We start from the raw sequence: 21,369 nt of genomic DNA, 5'->3' as shown, positions 1-21,369 counted from the left end.
GCCAGTCTCTACTGGCATCCTCTTTCACTGGTGTCCCACCATGTTGTATTAATGCATAACAGAATTTAGACTGGAAATGCTTTTAAATAGTGGTTTAGAGATAGGTCGTTTTTCCAAACATCCAATTTTCCAAAATCCAAATTAACCAAGAGGCTCTTTCCTAGGTCGGAGCTCTCAGAGGATGATTTTTGGCCCAAGCTTACCATCATCCTCTTCATCTCCACTCTTTCCATCTTTCCATATTACTGAGCCTTGTTAATTCCCATGGCTTATGTCTCATCCTGGTCCAAGACATCTTTAAGGAGTGGTGACTCATTAGACCTCACCATTTCTTCCCATCTTCCAGACACTGGACTTTAAGGTTCTCCTTTATTACTAGTCTTCTACCCCTCCCAAAACTACTTCTTTTCTTTATCATTTCCTGCAGTTCCCTGATTCCCCCATGTTTTCCCAGTCTGTCATTCCATTCTGATTTCAGAATCTCTTTACATGTTTGATCCTAGAATTAGCTGTTTTCAGCTTGCATTAAATCCCTTGCCCCCGATCACAGGCATTTATGTCCTTTTTTTGTACTTACTCAGAAGATAATGAATATTACAAGAGAAAGTCATGAATTTGTGCTGAGTGGATCCACTATAAATTCATGCTAACTCACTTTCACTTGATAGGAAAAGCAACAGATTTAGGGCCATAAGAGTGGCTCCAAAAGCCATCTCTGCTAGTACCTGTGAGATCTGGGGTAAGTAAGCCTCAGTATTCTCATATGTAAAATGGAGGGATTGGACTCAGGGGTCTTTCTAGCTCTAATTCCATTAACAGATGATTCTGTCATGCTTTCTACAGTGGCAGCTCCAAATATCTTTTCTAGAATCCCCAACTCTTATCTATCATGCTTTTCTCTATGCTTATTGGAAATCTCGAAATCTTTTTCTATTTTCATTTATATTCTTTTCTTTGCAGCTTGTTTCAGAGAACGATGCCTTTCTTCCTTTCCAAATTAACCCTTCCGCTTATATTTTTGATCCCATCTCATGTTGCCTCTTTAAGAACTTTCCCCATTGCTTGCTATTTCTTTCCTTTTTATTTTCTTTTTCTGTAATGGCTTCTTCCTCTGTACCTAAAAACAACTGATTAATTAAAAATTTTTAACTGCTCAGATCTCTCCTATCCTAAAAGCAAAAAAACAAAATTAAAAAAACCCAAACCCTTCCCTTGACCCTCCTACACCTTCATGGTATCATCTCTGTTCCCTTTCACCATAAATATTGTAGGTAGAGTAGTCTAGACTTGCTTCCTCCACTTTTCTCACTTTTCACCCCCCTTCAACCCTAGGAGTCTGGCCTCCATGCCCATTGATCTTCTGAAAGCCCCTTCTCATGTATCACTGGCCATTGGGCTTTTTTTTCTGGCCACAGACCTCCGTGACCTCTCTGTGGCATTTGATTCTGTCTCTCTCTCTTTCCTTCGTGCTGATCTCTCATTCTTTGACTTCCATGGTCCTTTCTTCTTTCTTGATTCTCCTCTTGCTCCTTGTTTACATGAACCTTCCCCAGGACTTGGTCGCTGACCTTCTTTCACTAAATTTATTTTCCAAGTCGGTCTCATCTATTTCCCTAGCTTCAGTTATCCTCTGTTGGCAGATAATTCCTAATTTTGTTCCATGAATTCCAGTTTCCTGCTAGACATCTCCATACTAGATATGGATATAATATCTATTGATATTATATGTCTAAAATAAATCTCACATCTTTCTCCTAAACATATTTCTACTTCACTAAGGCCTAATTTGAAGTCAGATGCTCCTGACTCCTGAACTCTTGACTGCCTTTCTATATGCTTTACTTATTCAGAGATAAAGGGGGAGGGAAATGATTCTTTTTAAAAAGTTAATTTCTTAAATTAACAAAAATTTTGTTTTGTTTTTTAAAAAAATTTTTGGAGGAGAGTGACTTTTAACACACCTCTGGATGTGTCTGTAGGAGGCAAGACAATGTGGGAAATCCTGGCTTTGTTTACCTTCCAGTAGGAACTCTGATAACAATAGTACAGTCTTGTGTGTTGGTTCAATGTTGTTGACCATTCTCAGTGCCTTCATATCATTGACCTTATTCCTGTAAAGACTCTGGGATAGACAAGCCAGGGCCCGAATACTGAGCCTTAGAAGCATTCTCGATCTGATCTGCCATTGCTTGCTTTGTGATTTAACCTCCCTCTGTTTCCCCACTGGTAAAATACTTGCCCCCTTTTCCTTGACGACTTTTTGTGAGGATCAGGTGAAGTGTTGTGTTAATCAGCTTAGGATAATATAGAAAACCTTTTAATAGCTATACACCGTATCAAGCTTAGGTTTTTTCCCATAAAACTGTGATGCTTTTATTTTTTTAATAATAGCTTTTTATTTTTTAAAATACACGCAAAGATAGTTTTTAACATTCCCTCTTGCAAATTTTTGTGTTCCAAATTTTTCTCCCTTCTTCCCCACCACCCTCCTCTTAGACAGGAAGTAATCCAATATAGGTTAAACATGTTCAATTTTTCTAAACATATTTCTACATTTGTCGGGCTACACAAGAAAAATAAGATTAAAAAGGAAAAAAAAATGAGGAAAAAAAAACAAGCAAGCAAACAATAGCAACAACAAAAAAGTTGAAAATATTATATTGAGAGTCACCTTCAGTTCCCATAGGTCTCTCTCTGGATGCAGAGGGCTTTCTCAATCACAAGTCTATTGGAATTGGCTTGAGAAAATTGTTGAAAAGTCCAAAACTGTGATACTTTTAAATTATTAGACAAAAATGGAAGCTCTCATGGGATGGTTTTAAAGAGACTCTATGTCTATAACCTACTATGTTTCTGAGGAATTCTACAAACTGAAAAGTGCTTTTGATCTCAGTGGAATCCAAATAACAAAAATGGCTAATTCTCAGTGGGAGCAAAAATACAAAACTATGGGATAGGAGGAGGTATCTTGGTATGGTAAAAAGAACATTAGATTTGAAATCAGCAGACTTGGATGGAAGTATTTATTCCCTGGGTAAATCTGGTAAAATTCCTTCATCTTTCTGGACCTCAGTTTCCCTTTTTGTCAAATGAGAGTGTTGATCTCTGAGATCCTTTCCATTGAAATCTATGACATTTCTTTGTTGTTTCCCCCGGTATCTAGCACTATACTTTAAATGTAGTAGATGCTTAAACATATATTTGTAGGATTGAATTAAGTAAGACATGAAAAAAAAATTGAAAGCAGCCTTTAGCCTAGTCAGTTCCTGTGTTCTCTGCCACAAATTCTGAAGGGACTTCCCCTCTCTGCCTCTGAGGACTGGCTGATGGCTTTGCAGGTATTACAGCATCTTCCTCTCTTGTGCCAGAAGTCCCTCTAGACCTTGTTCTCCGTCAGTGAGGTTGGAGTGTTGGCGGCTCATTTTGATGAGTCTTGTGAATATGACAAAAGAATTTCTTAGGGTGACGGGCTTCTTCCCCACAAGCCTGAGAAGCTGGCTTTTGATTGCTTTTTTTTTTTTTTTTTTTAAGACTGTAATCCTGTGTGCTATTTTCTACATTTTTAAAACATTATTTTGAGAAGAGGTTCATAGATCTCACCAGAGTGTCCAAAGAGTCCATGACACAAAAACAATTAAGAACCCTTAGTCTAGGAGGAAATGTTCATTCATTTTAGGAGTTTTGGAGGACTGGGGGAGTTGATTTAGAGGTTTGTTTTCTGCACTTTTCTGTTGAACCAGGATATGTGTAAAATGTTTAATTTGCATATAAAGTGTCCTGAAAATGCAGTTTTAAGCTACTAGAGCTTGAGATACCCAGTATAACAAATTAGTCAAAAGACCACAGTTTTTCAAAGCTTCCCTCCTTTTTCAAATAATTTGTATCATCAGATATGCCTGGATGTATATGTCTAATCTTGAACTCTTAAGTCAATCACTTCTCTGCCTGGAGATGAGTAAACTGATTCCTTATCAGTCTTTCAGAATCAGAGTTGCTCTTCGCATTGATTAGAATTCTTAAGTTTTTGGAAATTTTTCTGTATAATGTTATTATATGCATTGTTTTTTGGTTCCTGCCCAGGTTTCCATGAAACCATGAAACCATCCCTTTTATCATTTCTTAGAGCATGGTAGTATTCCGTTAGTTTTCCACACCATCATTTGTCTAGCTACTCCTTGGGAGATGGGCATCTCTTTAGTTTCTCAGTGCCCTGTGGTAATAAGATGGGCTGCTAGGAATATTTTATTATACATAGTCCATTTTCTTCTTTTTTGAATCTCTTTGGGGTATAGATTTAGGTCAAAAGAGATGCGCCATTTACTGACTTCATAAATATAATTTCAAATCACTTTTGCAAATGTCTGGATCCATTTACAATTCTTCCAACATGTCATTATTATGTCCATCTCTTCATATCCTTTACAGCAGTGATCATTTTCTTTCTTTAGCATTTTTGCCAGTCTGACGGTATAAGGTAGAACTTGAATTATTTTAATTTGGATTTCTCTCATTCTTAAAGAGAGACAGCTAGATGGTATGGTAGATAGCATACAAATAAACTCATTTTCCTGAGTTCAAATCTGGCCTCAGAGGCTTATTAACTGTGTTGACTCTTGGCAAGTCACTTAACCTCATTTGCCTCAGGTTCCTCATCTGTAAAATGAGTTGGAGAAGGAAATGGCAAACCATTTTAATATCTTTGCCAAGAAAACTCTAAATAAGGTTGTGAAGAGTCAGACACGACTGGAAAAAACAAAAACAAAAAACAAGCCAATATTCTTAGTGATTTGGAACTTTTTTTCATTGAATGTCAATAGTTTGCCTTCTTTTGAGAATTGCTTGTTCATTAATATGTGAATTTGACTTCAGGACAACATTATCTTTTAACCATTAGACTGGAAATTAGCTTGTATTTTTGTATAAGTCTAGTTCAATTTCTACACAATTCTATCAGAACTTCTACATTGCTGAGAATAATTTGTTTTTTGCCTTTTCTGCTTTTATTCCTAAACTTGCCATATAAAGAATATAATATAAATATAAATATATTTAATATTTTAATTTAATTAATTTAATAATATTTAAATAATTTAAATATAATATAAATATATATATAAATAAATATAAATATAAAGAATATAGTATAAACCAGTAAGACATCCCTATTTCAAATTCAAACTGAAACAATAAAATACAACTGAGTCCCTAAGAAAAAGATTAAGATTTTGGTTAAAGTGGTTGGTCTCCCCATAAAAACTAGAAATGCCACGCTGACTTACTCATATAGCTGTCTATGGACATGTATCCCCTGATGAAATATATAAAAGTTAAATATTTAACTTTTTTATCTGTAAACTTAATGTCTCGTAAACAATAAGTGCTCAATAAATGCTTATTGATTGGTTACTTTTACAATACAATATGACTCAATGTTAACCTAAAATTAATTGCAGGACTTATTGATTTTTCTCTCCCTTTCCTCCAGTATTTTGGCTTTGTGCTGTACCGAACAATACTTCCTAAAAATTGCAGTGAACCCGTGCTTCTTTCTTCACCTTTCGGTGGAATCCATGACCGTGCCTATGTTTCTGTGAATGGGGTAAGAATTGTCTCCTAAAGTGCATGTTTTTTTCTTGTTGAAATTTTGCTGGATTTATTCTTTCTCCTATTTCCTGAGATAGATACTTTTCCTTAAATTTCCTTAAATAGATACTCTTCGGCTTTATGGATTCACCTGCCCCATTGCTGCTTGGATTCAACATTTTCCAGGATTAGAACTCATCATTTATCCCCCACTTAAACCTACCCTTCCTGGAAGCTTCCTTATTTCTATCAGGGCTACTACTGTCTTCCCAGTCAATCAGGTCCCTGACCTTTTCCTTTTCCTTCTCCAGTATATAATCAACTGCCAAGGCTGGTCTTTCCTGTGTCCACACATATCTCTGCATCCTATCTCAGGCCAGGCCCCTTTAATCTCCTGCCTGGACTATTGCTGTTAATTTGTCTGCCTGCTTCAAGTCTTATTCCTTTCCACTCTGTTCTTCACATACTTGCCTAAATGATCTTAAAATCTAATTTTGTTATTCCTTTTTCAAAATTCTTTACTGGCTCCCTTAGTTTCATGTTAAAACTCTATATAATTTGATTATTATTAATTTTTTTAATGAGACAATTGGGGTTAAGGGATAACTAGTAAGTATTAAGTGTCTGAGGCTGGATTTGAGCTCAGATCCTCTTGACTCCAGAGCTAGTTCTTTATATTTAGTGCTCCATCTAGCTGCTCCCACTTTTTTAGTCTTGAATCGCAGTTAATCCTGCTCATAGTCTACAAACTATACTAGTACTAGAACTAGAATTCATCATTCCTTTTTTCAGAGGTTTCCCCTAATCCAGCTTCTAATTAGGCACAAAAGGGCTGATCCTGGAACTGGTATATCTGGAGCTCCATCTTTAGCTAACTCTGTAACCATAGGCCCCTCATTTAATCTCTATGAGTCTCAGTTTTCCTGATCTTTAAAATGGGAATGATATTTGTAATGTCTATCTCATAAGGGTTACAAAGCTCATGGGAGATGATGTCAATTGGTCAGATGCTTTGCAAACCCATTTACATTGTTGTCCTTAAATCAAGTTTGATGTTTTCATTGTTTGTGGGATTGTGGGATTCCATGTTTTAGAGAAATTAGTCTATTTCTGTTTTTTGAATTAAACCTAGCAGTGCTTGGGTCAGTTCAGCCACCTGTTTCCCTAGGAGAGTGACTGAAAGATAGCAGCTGAGTAGAATATCAAGAAGGGGCTGAGGGATTAGGGGATCCAGTTAGATCTTTGTGATTAAGTTATTTCTTATCTGACATTGAATTTGTAGGTTCCCCAAGGAGTTCTGGAAAGAAACATGGCGCTCTCTATAAATATAACTGGGAAAGCTGGTGACACTCTGGATGTACTTGTAGAAAACTTAGGGAGAATCAACTATGGAAAGAACATCAATGACTTCAAGGTAATTTCAAAGCATTTGAGGAACTTGTTTGGTCATTCAAGGGGAAACAACCATCCAGTCATCTTGTGACTACATCCTAGCACTTAGCACAGTGGCTGGCACATATTAGGTGCTTAATAAGTATTTATTGACTGACTCAGTGACTGAATATCTACAGTGGGTCTTTTGTCGCCCAACTCTTGTGACTGTTTTTCCTTAAGAGTTCTAGTGTGTGATGTGGTCCATCCCAGAAGCCACACAGATCTATCCACACAGCAATAAAACTCCAGGAGGTTCAGATCTCTAGGATGTGTTCAGTAGGTGGGGAAAGAGTTTCCTGGTTGACACGATTAAAAAGTTAATTCCCTGGCAACTAGGTAATGAGCCTCCTGTCTTTAGTGAGCTGGTCACGCATTCACGGGAAGTCTTTCCCTTTTGTCAGAGCCAATCTGAGCCGTTCCAGCCTCCCACACCCCAGGACTCCATCCTCATCCTGGCCTGAGAGTAATGCGGGCAGATGAGGATAAAGAGATCCTAAATATCGGTAATTTCAGTAGCATAGGGAATCCCCAGGTGAGGAAATACCCTCTACTAATTCAATTTAGCACCTTCTCTGCAGCTTAAATCCATAGCTCAGGTCACATAGCCAATATCCAGGCCTGAACCTAGGTAGGAAAACCCAAACTCCAACTTTTCTATCCATTAAACCAAAGCAAAGATAGTCTTATGACAAAAAATGGCTATAGGGACTAGTATATCGCTAACATGCAGTCCCTTAAGTTATGAAAATATTTGGAAAATGTTTTAAAAATTAAGTATAGTATTTTTAATGAACAAAAATCTATTTCCTCTTCTCCTCATTTTTCTTTGTAAAAAAGAGAACTGCAAAGGTAGCAAACATTGGCCATGACCAAGACATATATGTCTTATTCTGTCCCCAGTTGGTCAATTTAACCTTGTTTCCTAATTTCAATTTAGTAAAGGGAATGCTATAGTAAGTTAAAGTGATATAATGGAGAGGGGTGTGTGTGTGTGTATTTAATAGTCATTTATTTAGAGACAGGAGGGACCATGAAAGGCATCTAGTACCAGCTGTTCATTTCACTGACAACAAAATCGAGACCTTGAGAAGTCGCTTACTCAATATCTTTGTGCTTGTCTCTTGGCCATTTACCATGCTGGCTACCTTTAAGCCATAATGAATCTTCAGAGGCAGAGTTAGGAAGCTTAATTAAATCCACACCTAAGGAAATCTTGGCTATGTTCTCAGACTCATGGAATGGGCCAAAGGACAATAGATTCAGTACTTCAAGCCCTACCCCAGAAAGTGCCCAACCTGAAGCCACGAAGTGACAAAGCTGGGCTGTTGACCCCAAATCTGTTGTCTATCTAAGACTCAAAGAATCTCTTGCAGATAAGGGTTAGGTTTGCAAAATCATCTTCATTTGGGAGAATTCCATTTTAGAGCTGAACCAAGTCAACTGGCTGGAGCTGAGAACCAAGATGGAAACCAAGATGATTGTCCATTCACTCATTAAATGGTCATAAAATGGGGGTGGTCTTCCTTATTTCTGAGTCTCAATACCAGCAATGTACTCCACTGGATTTTGTGCCTATCTCAATTCTTGTCCTTATGCCCAATCCAGTTTTTGACAATATTGTGGTCCATGCCTGGTAACTTAAGGAACATTAACCTTAGGACATTTATTTGGTTCTCTGATGACCAGAGTTGAGAGTCAGGAGGTTGACAGGACATATTGGACATCCTAAGGTTACTGAGAATTAAAGAAAGAATCTACCTTCTAATTCAGATAAACTTCACCCTTTTTTCCATGGGAAGCATCTGTTTTTGCCATTTTGAAGATGTGTTGTTTCTGAAATTTTTATTTTGCTCTTGAGATAATAGGAAAGTTGAACAATGAGTACAGAATGCCCAAGTTGTTATTGAGTTAAATTTTAGGGTGGAAGGAAGCAAAGGGAGGAAGCCAGTCCACTGTGGTTGTGCCTGCTGGTTACTAAACCTGAAAAGCCTGAAAACCTGAAAAACAATGGCTTTCCTGAGTTGCTTAATAAAGTGCCCTTTTTTGTTGCACCGTGAAGGACCTTCATGTGGTTCCTAAAATGCTGGGTTCAAATGCTGATTCAGACATTTTCTTGTTCTGTGAGTGTGAGCAAGTCACTCATCCTCTCTGAGATCTTATCCTTGGTAGGATGGGGATGATAATAGCATCTATCTCTTACAGGGGTTATGAGAATCAAATGAGAGGATGCATGTCAAGGGCTTTGTGAACCTTTAATTGTTAAAATATTTATATAAAATAAAAATATTTGTAAAACTTAGCAAGCTCTGTGAATGTGAGTTCCAACAGTCTGGATACCTATGTTCCTGGAGATGAGGAATTGTCTCTTTCTTTGCATTTGTATTCCCTGCCCTTGGCATGGTACCTGATAGATATTAAGTGCTTGTTGAATGACAGATTACTCTCACTGACTTTAAAATACCACGGAAATATGGTATTTTTATTATTTTTTTTATTAATAAGTATGATGTATTCAATGCACAAGGAGTTTGGGTTTAGGAAGATGAGTAAGATAGTCCCTGCCCTTAAGCTTACAGATAAGGTATGTATTGTTATTACATATTTGTTATTTATTTATTTCGTTTGTATATATTCATATCTATATGCATTTTTGTTTCTCTTTTAATATTTATAAATATGATGAATTTATAAATATAACCTATATTTATAATATACTTATGTATATTAAGTATATAAGTATAAATATACTTATAATAGATTATATTATGTATTCTATTCAGATGCATTATTTATATATTTATTTTGCTTTTGTTCATATTTGTATATTTTTTTGTTTCTATTATAATATTTAGAAATGTATTTTTATTTATACTATTATATATTTGTGATATGATATATTTATACTGTAATATATTTATATTCTTGTGTAATAGATTTATAATTATATATTTTGAAGTTATTATTTAATTATGTATCTATTTTATTTTGCATATTTGTGTGTGTGTGTGTGTATGAACACACTAAACAAAATAGCAACTGGTTGAATACTATCACATATTTCCCAAATCAAACAGACATTTTATTGCACTTAGTCAAAAATTTGTTGATTTGCATACTAATTTAGTGCCTTTTGCAAGCAAGGGATGTAATAGGTTTTAGATTTTAGGGCATAGAGTGAGCTAGTGAGGTCATTGATATAGTGTGTTTCCTGAGGAGGAGACGACTTCTACTCAGCCTTGCACTTCAGCAGTCTCTGCGGTGTAAAATTCTGGAAAAATGCCTGGAAGACTTGAACTCAAATCTTTCTGGCTTCTCTATCATTGTACCACACAACAGAAGTTGCAATTTATCTTGCAGATCATTTTGCATATGGACTTAGTCATGCGACTCTGAGACTGACTTTTTCCTGTCTCATAGTCATATACATTTAAATCAGTTCCCTCAATAGCTTTTAAATGAGACATTATCAGAGAAACTTGCTACAATTTTTTTTTCCCCATTTGCCTACATCTGAATTTTTGTTTTTTGCTATTTCTTCTAATTTTTTTCTTTAGGGTCTGATTTCCAATTTAACCCTTGGGTCAGATGTGCTCAAAGACTGGTTGATGTTCCCATTGGATCTGCAGAATGAAGTACAGTCTGATCTGGAAAAGAAGGTGACATCCAATAATAACCCTTCCAACTCAACTCTCCCATCTTTTTATGTTGGTCATTTTTCCATTCCTTCTGGAATTCCTGACTTTCCTCAGGATACCTTCATCCAGTTTCCCGATTGGACCAAGGTATGATCAACTTGGGGCTTGGGCATTTTTCTTTTCTGTTTAAACAAAGTCTCTCTATGTAGCCTTTGGAATGTGTTTTAAATAAACACATTCCAAAATTAAAATTACATTTTATTTTGTTTTCAAATCTGCACTATTTTTCCTCCCATAACCAATAAAAACTTTGGTTATGAACATGTATAGTCAAACTAAACAAACAAAACAGGGCTTTGGCCCTGTCACACCATTCCCTCATGCCCCATTATCCTCCTACCCATAAAATACGTGTTTCCGTCTTTTCTCTGAGTCTGTGACCTCTCTGTCAGTAAGTGGACAAAAGGTTTCATCCTTTCGTCCTGACACTGTGGTTCATTACTGTGTTGAGTTCTAAGTCTTCCAAAGTTGTTATTTTACCCATTGTTCTCTTGGTTCTACTTATTTAACTCTACTTTGGTTTGTGTAAGGCTTCATATGTTTCTCTAGAGCCATTCAATCTCTGTCATTTCTTATGGCAAAGTGGTATTTCATAGCAGTATAGATCGTAACTCAGAGGCATCTTCCCAGAACCTGCACTTCTTTGCTACCACAGACAAAGCTGCTATCAATATTTTTGTACGTATAGGTCCTTTTCCTCTTTCTTTGATCTCCTTTGGGTATAGACCCAGTGGTGGTCTTGCTGGCCCGTGGGCATGCAGACTTTAGTGACTCTGGAGCATAATTCCAAATTGCTTTCCAGAAGAGATAGATCAATTTTCAGGTCTATCAACAGTGTATGAATGTACCTGTTTTCTCATAGCTCTTCCAGCATTGGTCATTTTCCTTTTTGCCAATCTCAGAGTTGTGTTAAATAGCATTTCTCTAATTACTGGTAGGTTTAGAATATTTTATCATAAGGCTACTGGTACTTTGGATTTGTTCCTCCAAAAACTGCCTCTTTATATTCTTTGAGCATATGTCCATTGAGGAATTTCTCATTCATATGTATTTAAATCAGTCCCCTAGATAGCTTTGAAATGAGACTATTATCAGAGAAACTTGATACAATTTTTTTTCCTATTTACATTCATTTTTTTGGTATTTTAAAAGTATATGCTTTTATTTGTACAGAAACTTTCTAATTTTATGTAATCAAAATTGTACATTTTACCTTTTGTGGTCTTCCCTATCTCTTCTTTGGTCAAAATCTTTTACCCTATGCATGGATCTAACAGGTAATTTTTTCATGGAACATCTACTTAATTTATAATGTCACTCTTGATACCCAAGTCAAGTAATCCTTCCCTCCTTCTCTCTGTCTCTCTGTCTCTCTCTCTCTCTCTCTCTCTCCCTCTCTCTCTCTTTATCTATTGATCTCTATTTATGTCTGTGTCTGTCTTGGCCTGTATCTCATTTTTGCCCCACCACTTTGCAGTTTTCATTGTAGAATGAGTTCTTGCCCCATTTTCTAAGATCGTTGGGTTTGCCAAATACTAGTTTCTGGGTTTGTTTGCTTCTATATATTTTGTACCTTATCTGTCCCATTGATCAGTACCAAATGATTTTTTTTGTTTTTTTGTTTTGTTTTGTTTTGTTTTGTTTGTTAGGCTGGGGTTAAGTGACTTGCCCAGGGTCCCACAGCCAGGACGTGTTAAGTGTCTGAGACCAGATTTGAACTCGGGTCCTCCTGAATTAAAGGCTGGTGCTCCATCCACTGCGCCACCTAGCTGCCCCGCCCAAATGATTTTAATGATTACTGAAAATTACAGATTCTTAATCTGGCATCCATAGATGGATTCTTGAACTTATATGGGGAAAAAAAATTAAATTGGAAAAAATACTTTAAAATGGGAGGTAAATCTTTACTGAATTCAAATTGAAATTTAGAATTTCCTTAATATTAATTTCTTTTAAAAGTTTATTCCAAGGAGAGAGTTTTACCAGATTGGTAATACTTAACAACTTAGGTCATAAATGCTTGCTGATTTGACCTTTGATTCATAAGCTATATTAAAAAAAAAAAAGTTAAGAACCCCTGATTTAAAGAATGAGAAATTATTGTTAAAATATTAAGTGAGGTGAGAATGTGATAAGGATGCTTAATGTTGACTTCCCTGAAGCAGACTTTGCCTTTATTCTATGAGTGTGGATTTTGTAGTTAAGCATTTTTGAATTTGTAAAACTAAAAGGTGGAAGAAGAGAGGATTTAAATCATGTGTTCTCTGAAATATTTTATATATAAAATTCTATAACTCTTGAGATGTGTCATCCTGGACACATTCACTTGTCCATTTACCCTCCAAAGACTGATCAGACAGATTCAATCCTGTTGCAGCCACTTCCCCTCTTCCGGCCCCTCCCTGTCCTGCCCCACCACCCTCTCTTCTGCACCCATTAGGGTTCTATAAAAGTGACTTTGATTTAATGAATGAAATAACTGATAAGGGTGAACAGTGAGATAAAAATGAAGGCTAAGATTTATATAAGTGATTAAACTGAAAAAAAGAATCAATTTTTCTTGTTACTAAAATGTTTTGCCATTCACTGTTTTAAAGTTGCCATATTTTAATCTTTCCTAAGATACCTATGGGCACCTTTAGAACACCCCCCATTAGTGATTCTTGGCCCTTGGCATTCGGTGCCATTGAGGTAGCATTCATTCTCCTGTGGTCTCTCAGTCCTGATTTGTTATTTTCTTTTTATTCAGAATCTTTATTCAAACTTGTTAATTTTCTTTTAATCCAGAATTTCTATTCAAACTTATCATTTTCTTTTTATCCAGAATTTTCATTCAAACTTGCTGTTTTCTTCTTATCCAGAGTTTCTATTCAAACTTATTATTGTCTCTTTATCCAGAATTTCTATTCAAACTCTATTCAAACTCCCCAATTTTTGAGAGAAAGGTGATGATCTCTGAAAGGAAGTTGGACCAGGAAGGAGATAAAAATTGTTACCAGCTTCTGCCCACACAGTTGGTGTTTTTCCAGCTTATCTTGATAATCAGCATTTCAGATGGGGCCGATAGAGCTTGGGTTTGCAGGTGGAGGCTTGGGAGCCCTCTGTTTGTGGTTTCCCATGCCTGGTGAAGAATACCTGCCGTCACTGGATGGCTCTTTGTCTTGGCTTAGGGCAAATGAAGTTCATCTCAGCTTTGGGCAGAGCACCTTGCAAGGCATCGGGGTAAATAAAAAACGAGATAACCCAGTTCCCGAGGCTGTCATGGAATTTCCATTCTAGGAGAGGGGATGTTTATGCAAGTGTGTGGTTTGTAAATGTGTGAATTCATATATATAAATAGGCACGAATAGTATGTATATAAGTCTACGAAATACCTGTATTTGCGTGCATCTGTATACACAAAGATACATATGAATGTATATCGACACAATCACATGTGTACATTTATGTTAATACATATGTGAAGAATGCACACATGTCAGTGCACACAGTTACACATTGTACACATATGATGCTCATGTGCACACATAACATGTTTTGGTGCATTGTACATGGGCATGATATCCACATGTATTTTGGATATCTGTGTGCATATATACATGCACACATTATATATGTATGCACATATTCATATATAAGTTTACCTAGGTGTGTAATCCATACTTGGGTGTTGTGTATATGGATACATATGCATGAAATATCTACTTAGATGGCTATACAGGTGTATACAAACATGCCCCTAAATATAGAACACATGTCTGAAGCACATAGAGCATGCACACGTGCATGAGTGTCCATAGGCACGTCCATGGATATTTATCTGACATCCATAGCTCTATGTGTGTCCCTGTCATACATGCATGTTTGAGTAACTGTGATACAAGACGGTAAGAGAGGGGCCAACAAAAGGATCGGGGTAAGAGCATCCCAGCCTTAGGGGGTCCTAGGATGTGGCATTTTAGCTGGGGTTTCAGGACTGGGTGGAATGCAGCCTGCCTGGTATTGGGGGGAGGGCTGATCCTACTGGGAAAGCCCAAGGACAAAGGGAGGGTGGGAAAGCTTTGGACCCAAGGAGAGTCCGAGTTGAGTTTGGGATAGTTCAGCATCTGTGGAGGAGAATGGGAGGAGTCAGAAGTGTGGGAGTGGAGACAGATTGGGAAGAGTCTTAGATGCTAAACTAGTTGGGAGACAATTAGGAAGACAGTAGTGATTGTCTGTTCACATGATTTCATAATGTAGGGAAATTCTCTGAGAATTTAATTTAGAATTACTGGACCACCTGCTTCTCTCTCCTAAGTAGGACTTAATCTATGTCTTTCTGACTCTTACGGACAAGCTTCTAGTCACTATCCTGTAGTGCCTTTGACCCTGTTAGAATTGTTAAATCTAAAGTCAGGAGGACTGAGTTCAAATGTGGCCTCAGACAGTTAACACTTCTTGGCTGTGTGACCCTGGGCAGGTCACTTAACCCCAATTGCCTCAGGGGGGAAAAAGAATTAAGTCTGGTGGTAATGAGGGCCCTTGGGGGGGTGACAGTGGGAAGAGAGTGGAAGGGACAGAAGGGAGCAGTATTTCAGTCTTAGGACTAACAAGCCTTGGTGACTAATTATGTTTGGGAACCATACAAAACGTGGCACCTAAGATAATTCCAAAGCTTTTGTGGAGGGAGCCTGAGAGTTCATTGGATGACATGCTAAAGTCAGGGAAAGCAGGTTGGGAGGACAGAGAATTGACTGAGTTTTTGAAGTGTTGATTCTGAATGCTGGAGGGACATTGAGGCTCAGATCCCATATTGGAGATCATGATCTGGTGCTCCAAGAGATGTCTTTGTAAGATTTTTTCCCCCCCATTTTTGCTCCACTAACGAGTTATATTAAAACTAATGAGAAAGCAAAGCCAGGCTTCTTGAGTGAGCTTATGCACCAGTCCAGGGAAGCTGCAGAGATGGGGGAATTGATTTTGTGCAGACTTCTCAAGCTGCTTCTTCTGTTTTATTTATACACCTGTTCTATATCCCCTGTATATCCAGAGTCATGTAAAAATTTCTCAGGTGCAAAGGGGTCACAAGTAGGAAAAAATTTCAGAAGCTCAACACTGGGATCTCCGAGATCAGAGATGATGTTGACTTTTCTTTGTGTCTCCAGTGTTTAGCACAGCGGTTGGCACAGAGTATCCGCTTGTCAATAAATACCACAGGATTCAGAAGTGTTCTTAACCTTTATTTAATTACGAAGGAAACCACTTACATCAAAATAGTCATTAATCCTAGACAGTTTCAAAGGACCCGTGATGAAAACTGCTGTCTACCTTCAGAGAGAGAACAGATGAACCCTAAGTGTAGATTAAAGTCTACTTTTTTTCCTCCTTGTGTGTGTGTATGTGGTGGCAGGGGGAGAAAAGGGGATTGCAACATGGCTAATATGGAAATGTTTTGCCTGACTTCACACTTAGAATCAGTATCATGTTGCTTGCCTTATAAGATTCAGGATGAGAGGGAGAGAATTTGGAACTCAAAATATTAAAAAATGGATGTTAAAAAATTATCTGTAAATAGAAAATATTTAGTAAAAGAAAATAGATTTAAAAATAAAAAATCAATAGTCATCAAAATATTTTTAAAAGCAAGTTCATGGCTTGAATGATTCTTAAGTCCTTCCATCTGCGACAGTGAACCCATGATGATTTTTTTATGTTAAGTGAGGTCATTGAAGATGAAATTAAGTAAGAATAAATGTAAAGTTTTATAACTGGATTCAAAAAATCACCTCCTCAAATGAGAGATGTGGTTAGACCTGGTGGGTTTAGTGGATTTCAAACTGAATATGAAACAATAGTGTGATTTTTTTTTTTTTTTTTAAATCTGACTTGTGATTTTCACCGATGTCACACCTGCCAAGGCAACTGCCTCTAATTTAAAACTTAAAGATATTTTTCAATTTACAAGGATTTATTTTCTCACTTCCACCTCTTGCATACCTACCCTTTGTTAAAAAAGAGACAGAAAGAGAGAGAGAGAAAGAGGAAAAAAAGAAGAAAGAGGAAGAAGAGGGGAAAGGAAAGGATACGTGTGTGTGTGTGTGTGTGTGTGTGTGTGTGTGTGTGTGTGTGAGAGAGAAAGAGAGAGACAGAGACAGAGAGACAGAGAGAGAAGCAGAGAGAGAAGAAGAAGGAGAAGGGAGAGAAATTTCCCAATCAATCCGTTTTACCATTGAAGAAACTGAGGCACTTTAGCCTCAGTTACTGACCACAGACACAGGCAAGCCCTTTCAACTCCGCCCCTCAGTTCTGATCATGAGACATTTCTCTTAGGAATTCTTCCAGCTCTGAAACATGATTCCAAGGGGAAGGACAGCGTAAAGGGAAGAGATAAGATGCCAGACCCAGACTCTGCCCTTAGCCAGCCCTGGCTACCATAATGGCAAAGACATAAAGCAAAGTCCTCAGTCTTTGTAACCCAGAGAAGACGCCCCCATTCTAATCTCTTGGACGAGGGCATTTCCAGTTTGTGTTTCCCTTCAGAGAGGTCTTTTCCTCTTGACCAAAAAAAGTGGGGTGACTACTCTTTCTCCCTTGCAACTCCACCCTCCACAAATGCAAAAACAAGCCACAGGCAGATTTTTAAGGTGATAAAAACCATCAGTGTGCACACCTTTTCAGCATGGATCAAGATAGCACGTACTCCTGCAGAAGCAAGACAAATACTTCTCAGAATCTTCACACTGTGAAACTTAATTTTTTTTTTTCTAAATGACTGAGCCCCAACAGCCAGTTTCTAATCACCAATTTCTCAGTCCCATTGCCACGTAAATGATGAGATCATTGACTCTCATAGGACAGGTAACCATGGTGATAGTTGATATTTTGAAAGATGTATATCCTCCTCCACTCCTTTGAAAGATGCATATCCTCCTCCACTCCGCGGCTCCCTGCCTAGGAGGCAGATGGCAACCCTTCCATGCCTTCTGCTTTGGGGAGAAAGAATTCAGGATCTGGAGTTTGAAGAAAAGGTGGATTGAGGCCTGCCTCTGACACTAGCCATCCAGCAGGTTTTTATTAAGATATAGTAATATAGTTGTATATAGTAATAGTAATATACAGGTTACTAGGGCTATGAAGGGAGAAAGAATATCTGTGGCTGTAGTGAGAGAGAGAACAACAGCTCAAGGAGCTTTCATTCTTTTGGAGAGTCCAACATGCGGACAATTATGTATGGGATTGTCTGAGAAATAGAGAACACAAATAATGACAAGAAGAATAAAATGAAATGAACTTTTAAAAGGAGGTTATGAAGGTTCTACCTGGTCCATTTGTGCCATTAAGAAGTCACCGAAAGTTTTGTTCCAAGAAATGACAAGATGATACTTGAACTTTAGAGAGATCTTTTTATTAGTTATTCTGAGGAAAAATTGGAAAGGGACAGATCCAAAACCAGGAGGCCTGTTAGGAGACTGTTGTCTTAGTGAGAGGTGAGGAGATTTTGAGTTGTTTGGCTCTGAATGGAGAGGAGGAGAGTGGGGAAAGAAAACATTTCATTGAAGATGGAGGAATCAACAGTTTTAGCAATTGATTGAATGTGGAGGGAAGGAAAGGGAAGATGCCTGAGATTGCAAACCTAAGTAAATGGAAGTGTACTGGTGCCCTCAGTAGACACAGAGAAACATGATGGAGAGATACTAATGGGGGATTCTCTTTGGACATGTTGAGTCTGAGATGCCAACAAGACATCCATTTGAAAGGATCAAACAGCTGGTGATGCAGGATTCAGGAAAGAGCCCAGGATTAGATATATGGATGTGGGAGTTGCCACTAGGAGATCATCATTGAACCCAGGGCAGGTGATTGATGACTTACCCTTTGTTTTCCCATGGATCCCTTTAGCAATTTGGTGACGCCTCTACTCACTTTCTTCAAGTTGTGTTTTTAAGTACATAAAATAAAATATATATAGGATTAAAAAGTAAACAAACTATATTGAATAATTATTAAGATATTTTAAAAATGAAGCTCATGGAACTCAGGATAAAAATACAAACTGAGAGGGAACATAGAAAGCAAAGTAAAGTATAGGGGGATGCCTGTGGTTGAAAAAAAGGTCAGGATTTTTCTTGTGCAATAAGAGAACTGATAAATATGTACACATATATTGTATTTAACATATACTTTAATATGTTTAACAAGTATGAGACTCCCTCCCATCTAGGAGAGGGGTTGGAGGGAGAGAAGAGAAAAGTTAGAGCAGAAGTGATTGCAAGGGTCAATGTTGAAAAATTACCCATGCATATGTTCTGTCAATAAAAAGCTATACTAAAAAAAAGAAAAAGAAAGGTCAGCAAAGGAAACCGAAAATCTAATGCATTAACAAAATGTAAATTGCCTTCCCTGATTGAGGATAGTCAGGAATAGTTATCTTTTTGAAAACTTAGGGGAGAATCAAAGCAGCAGGAGGAAGTAAACCATGTTAAATTCTTCCAGGGAGGGATGAGAAAGGCCATTGGATAAAAGGATAATACAATAATAGTTGATATTTACATAGTGCCTACTCTGTGCTAAGAACTCTGCTAAGTGCTTTACAAATTACATTTGATTCTCACAACTACTGGGGGAGGCAGGTACCCTCCCCCCCATTTTACAGATAAGGAAATGGCAAGTGTCGCATAAGTGTCTGAGCTTGGATTTAAATTCAGATTTTCTCGACCATAAGCCTGGCACCCTCTCTACTGTACCACCTAGCTGTCCAATTTCATCATTAAAATTTAGCATTTTAAATGATATTGAATATATCCATATATTGGATTTAACATATTTTAACATCTTTAACAAGTATTGGACTATCTGCCATCTAGGGGAAGGAGTGAAGAGGAGGGGAAAAGTTGGAACAGAAGTTCTTGCAAGGGTCAATGTTGGAAAATTACCCATGAATATGTTCTGTCAATAAAAATCTCTAATAATATAAAAAAATAAATGATATTGATAACCTTGGAGAAGGCGGCTTCAGTCGGGTGATAAATTAGCGGTCAATTGCAAAGGTCTGAGAATGAGTGAAAGGAGAGGAAACAGAAGCAATGATGGAAGGTGATTTTTCTGTGGGTAAGTAAAATTGACTCGGTCTCAATCTTCCTCATCTGTAAGATGGGGATTATAATACTAGTCAGCCTTGCCTCAAAGGGATAATGTGTGGATCTCCTTTGTAAAGTTGTGACTGATCAGCTCTTCTAGGAAGGGAGAATAGGAAGTAAAATGTCTTCTCAATAGCAAGTTTGACGTGGTCTTCCCAGGAGGCAGAGTTTCTGGTCTGTTTGGACACAGGAGAGCATCTACCCCAGTTCCTGGGACAGGGGAGTAACTTTCAGGAAGATTGTTGAGGGCTGTGCCTTGTATCTGGTGGCTCTTGAGGTTGGCCACGAACCATTATTGTCATTCTGAAGTCTAGTAAACGTCAAATGCACTCACTCATTTTTTGGTGGAATAGCTCCGGAGTTCATGCCTTCAGCAGGGTGCCTTGCTCACAGCCTCATCCACCATCGGAGGTGGTGCACATTTGGAGTTCTTTTCGCCCTCAGTTTGAATTGTCTCATCAGGAGAAAGAACTGCATTTGGGTGCTCAGAGAAAGATGGCCACCAGGAGCAGCCTCACGGTTCTCATGAAAGCCATTTACCTTCCTTGGGTAGACTTTGACAATGTCCATTCTCTTTTTTGCAGGGACAGGTATGGATCAATGGCTTCAACCTTGGCCGCTACTGGCCAGGCCGGGGCCCCCAGGTCACTCTGTACGTTCCGAGACACATCCTGGTCACATCTGCCCCGAACAACATCACCGTGCTAGAACTGGAGAGGTCTCCGTGTAAATCCCAGGAGAGATGTTTTGTGGAGATGGTGGACAAGCCTATTCTGGATGGACCGCTGTTCCCATTGAAGAAGAATCCCTAGGGGGGAGCGATTCTTGGTGAAAGCTTGGATGCTTTCAGAAGGACTTTTCTCTTAGAATCTTGACTTTTTATAGAACCTAATGAATTTAGCCTAAAATCAAGTTTTACCCTGGCTGATTGGAAAATTGCGTGTATGCTTGTGTGTTTGCATGTGTGTGTGTGTATTAATTGTTAGGGTCGGTTTTACTTGTTGCCTTGTAACTTACAATCACAAGCTCCCTGAGCGAAAGAACAAGCCTACCCAACAATGACAAAAACCCTGTAGTGCCTATTGCCTCTACAGGGGCTTGCACCCTGTGGGCGCCATATGAATGTTTGCTGTCGCTGATCATGGTATTAGAACAATAAAGCACACATCCAGATTATTTTATTTTGCTTGAAGTATTTTTTTGATTTATTTTTTGCAAAGGAAATTTATAGGGAAGAATTATGTTCCCTGAATAAAATTTATATCCAATTTTATCAACGTGTCTTAAATTGTCTTCCTTTAAAGTAACGGTTTGGAGTTTTTGTTTCTTTAGCTTCTATTCAAAGATTCACCAAGTGTTTGTTCCTATAATGCCATCTTTGATGGACTTTATATTCATTAAAATAAGTATTTAAGAAGCACCTAGATGATGCAGAGGACAGAGTTCAAATCCTGCCTCAGGCATGTAAAATACCTCAGTTTACCCACTTCCCTTGTTGGGTTATTGTGTGATCCAAATGAAATAAATTATGTTAAGCATTT

At 37.8% G+C, this 21,369-nt stretch overlaps 1 protein-coding gene across 3 annotated transcripts in view; it reads left to right on the top strand.

The window, feature by feature from the left end:
- Positions 1-21,101, top strand: part of GLB1 (galactosidase beta 1) — a 90,672-nt gene extending 69,571 nt beyond the window's left edge. For all 3 annotated transcript variants that reach the window (XM_074272210.1, XM_074272209.1, XM_074272208.1), the window contains exons 13-16: positions 5,486-5,599; positions 6,866-6,997; positions 10,572-10,799; positions 20,413-21,101. In XM_074272210.1, coding sequence (XP_074128311.1) covers positions 5,486-5,599; positions 6,866-6,997; positions 10,572-10,799; positions 20,413-20,640 — 702 coding nt within the window. In that variant the 3' untranslated portion in view covers positions 20,641-21,101. The remainder of the gene's footprint in view (positions 1-5,485; positions 5,600-6,865; positions 6,998-10,571; positions 10,800-20,412) is intronic.
- Positions 21,102-21,369: the final 268 nt, after the last annotated feature.

The sequence above is a fragment of the Sminthopsis crassicaudata genome, chromosome 5, assembly GCF_048593235.1.
Source record: "Sminthopsis crassicaudata isolate SCR6 chromosome 5, ASM4859323v1, whole genome shotgun sequence".
Classification (NCBI taxonomy): Eukaryota; Metazoa; Chordata; class Mammalia; order Dasyuromorphia; family Dasyuridae; genus Sminthopsis; species Sminthopsis crassicaudata.
The sequence above is the reverse complement of the archived record's forward strand: the minus strand, read 5'-3'. Positions and strand labels throughout refer to the sequence as shown.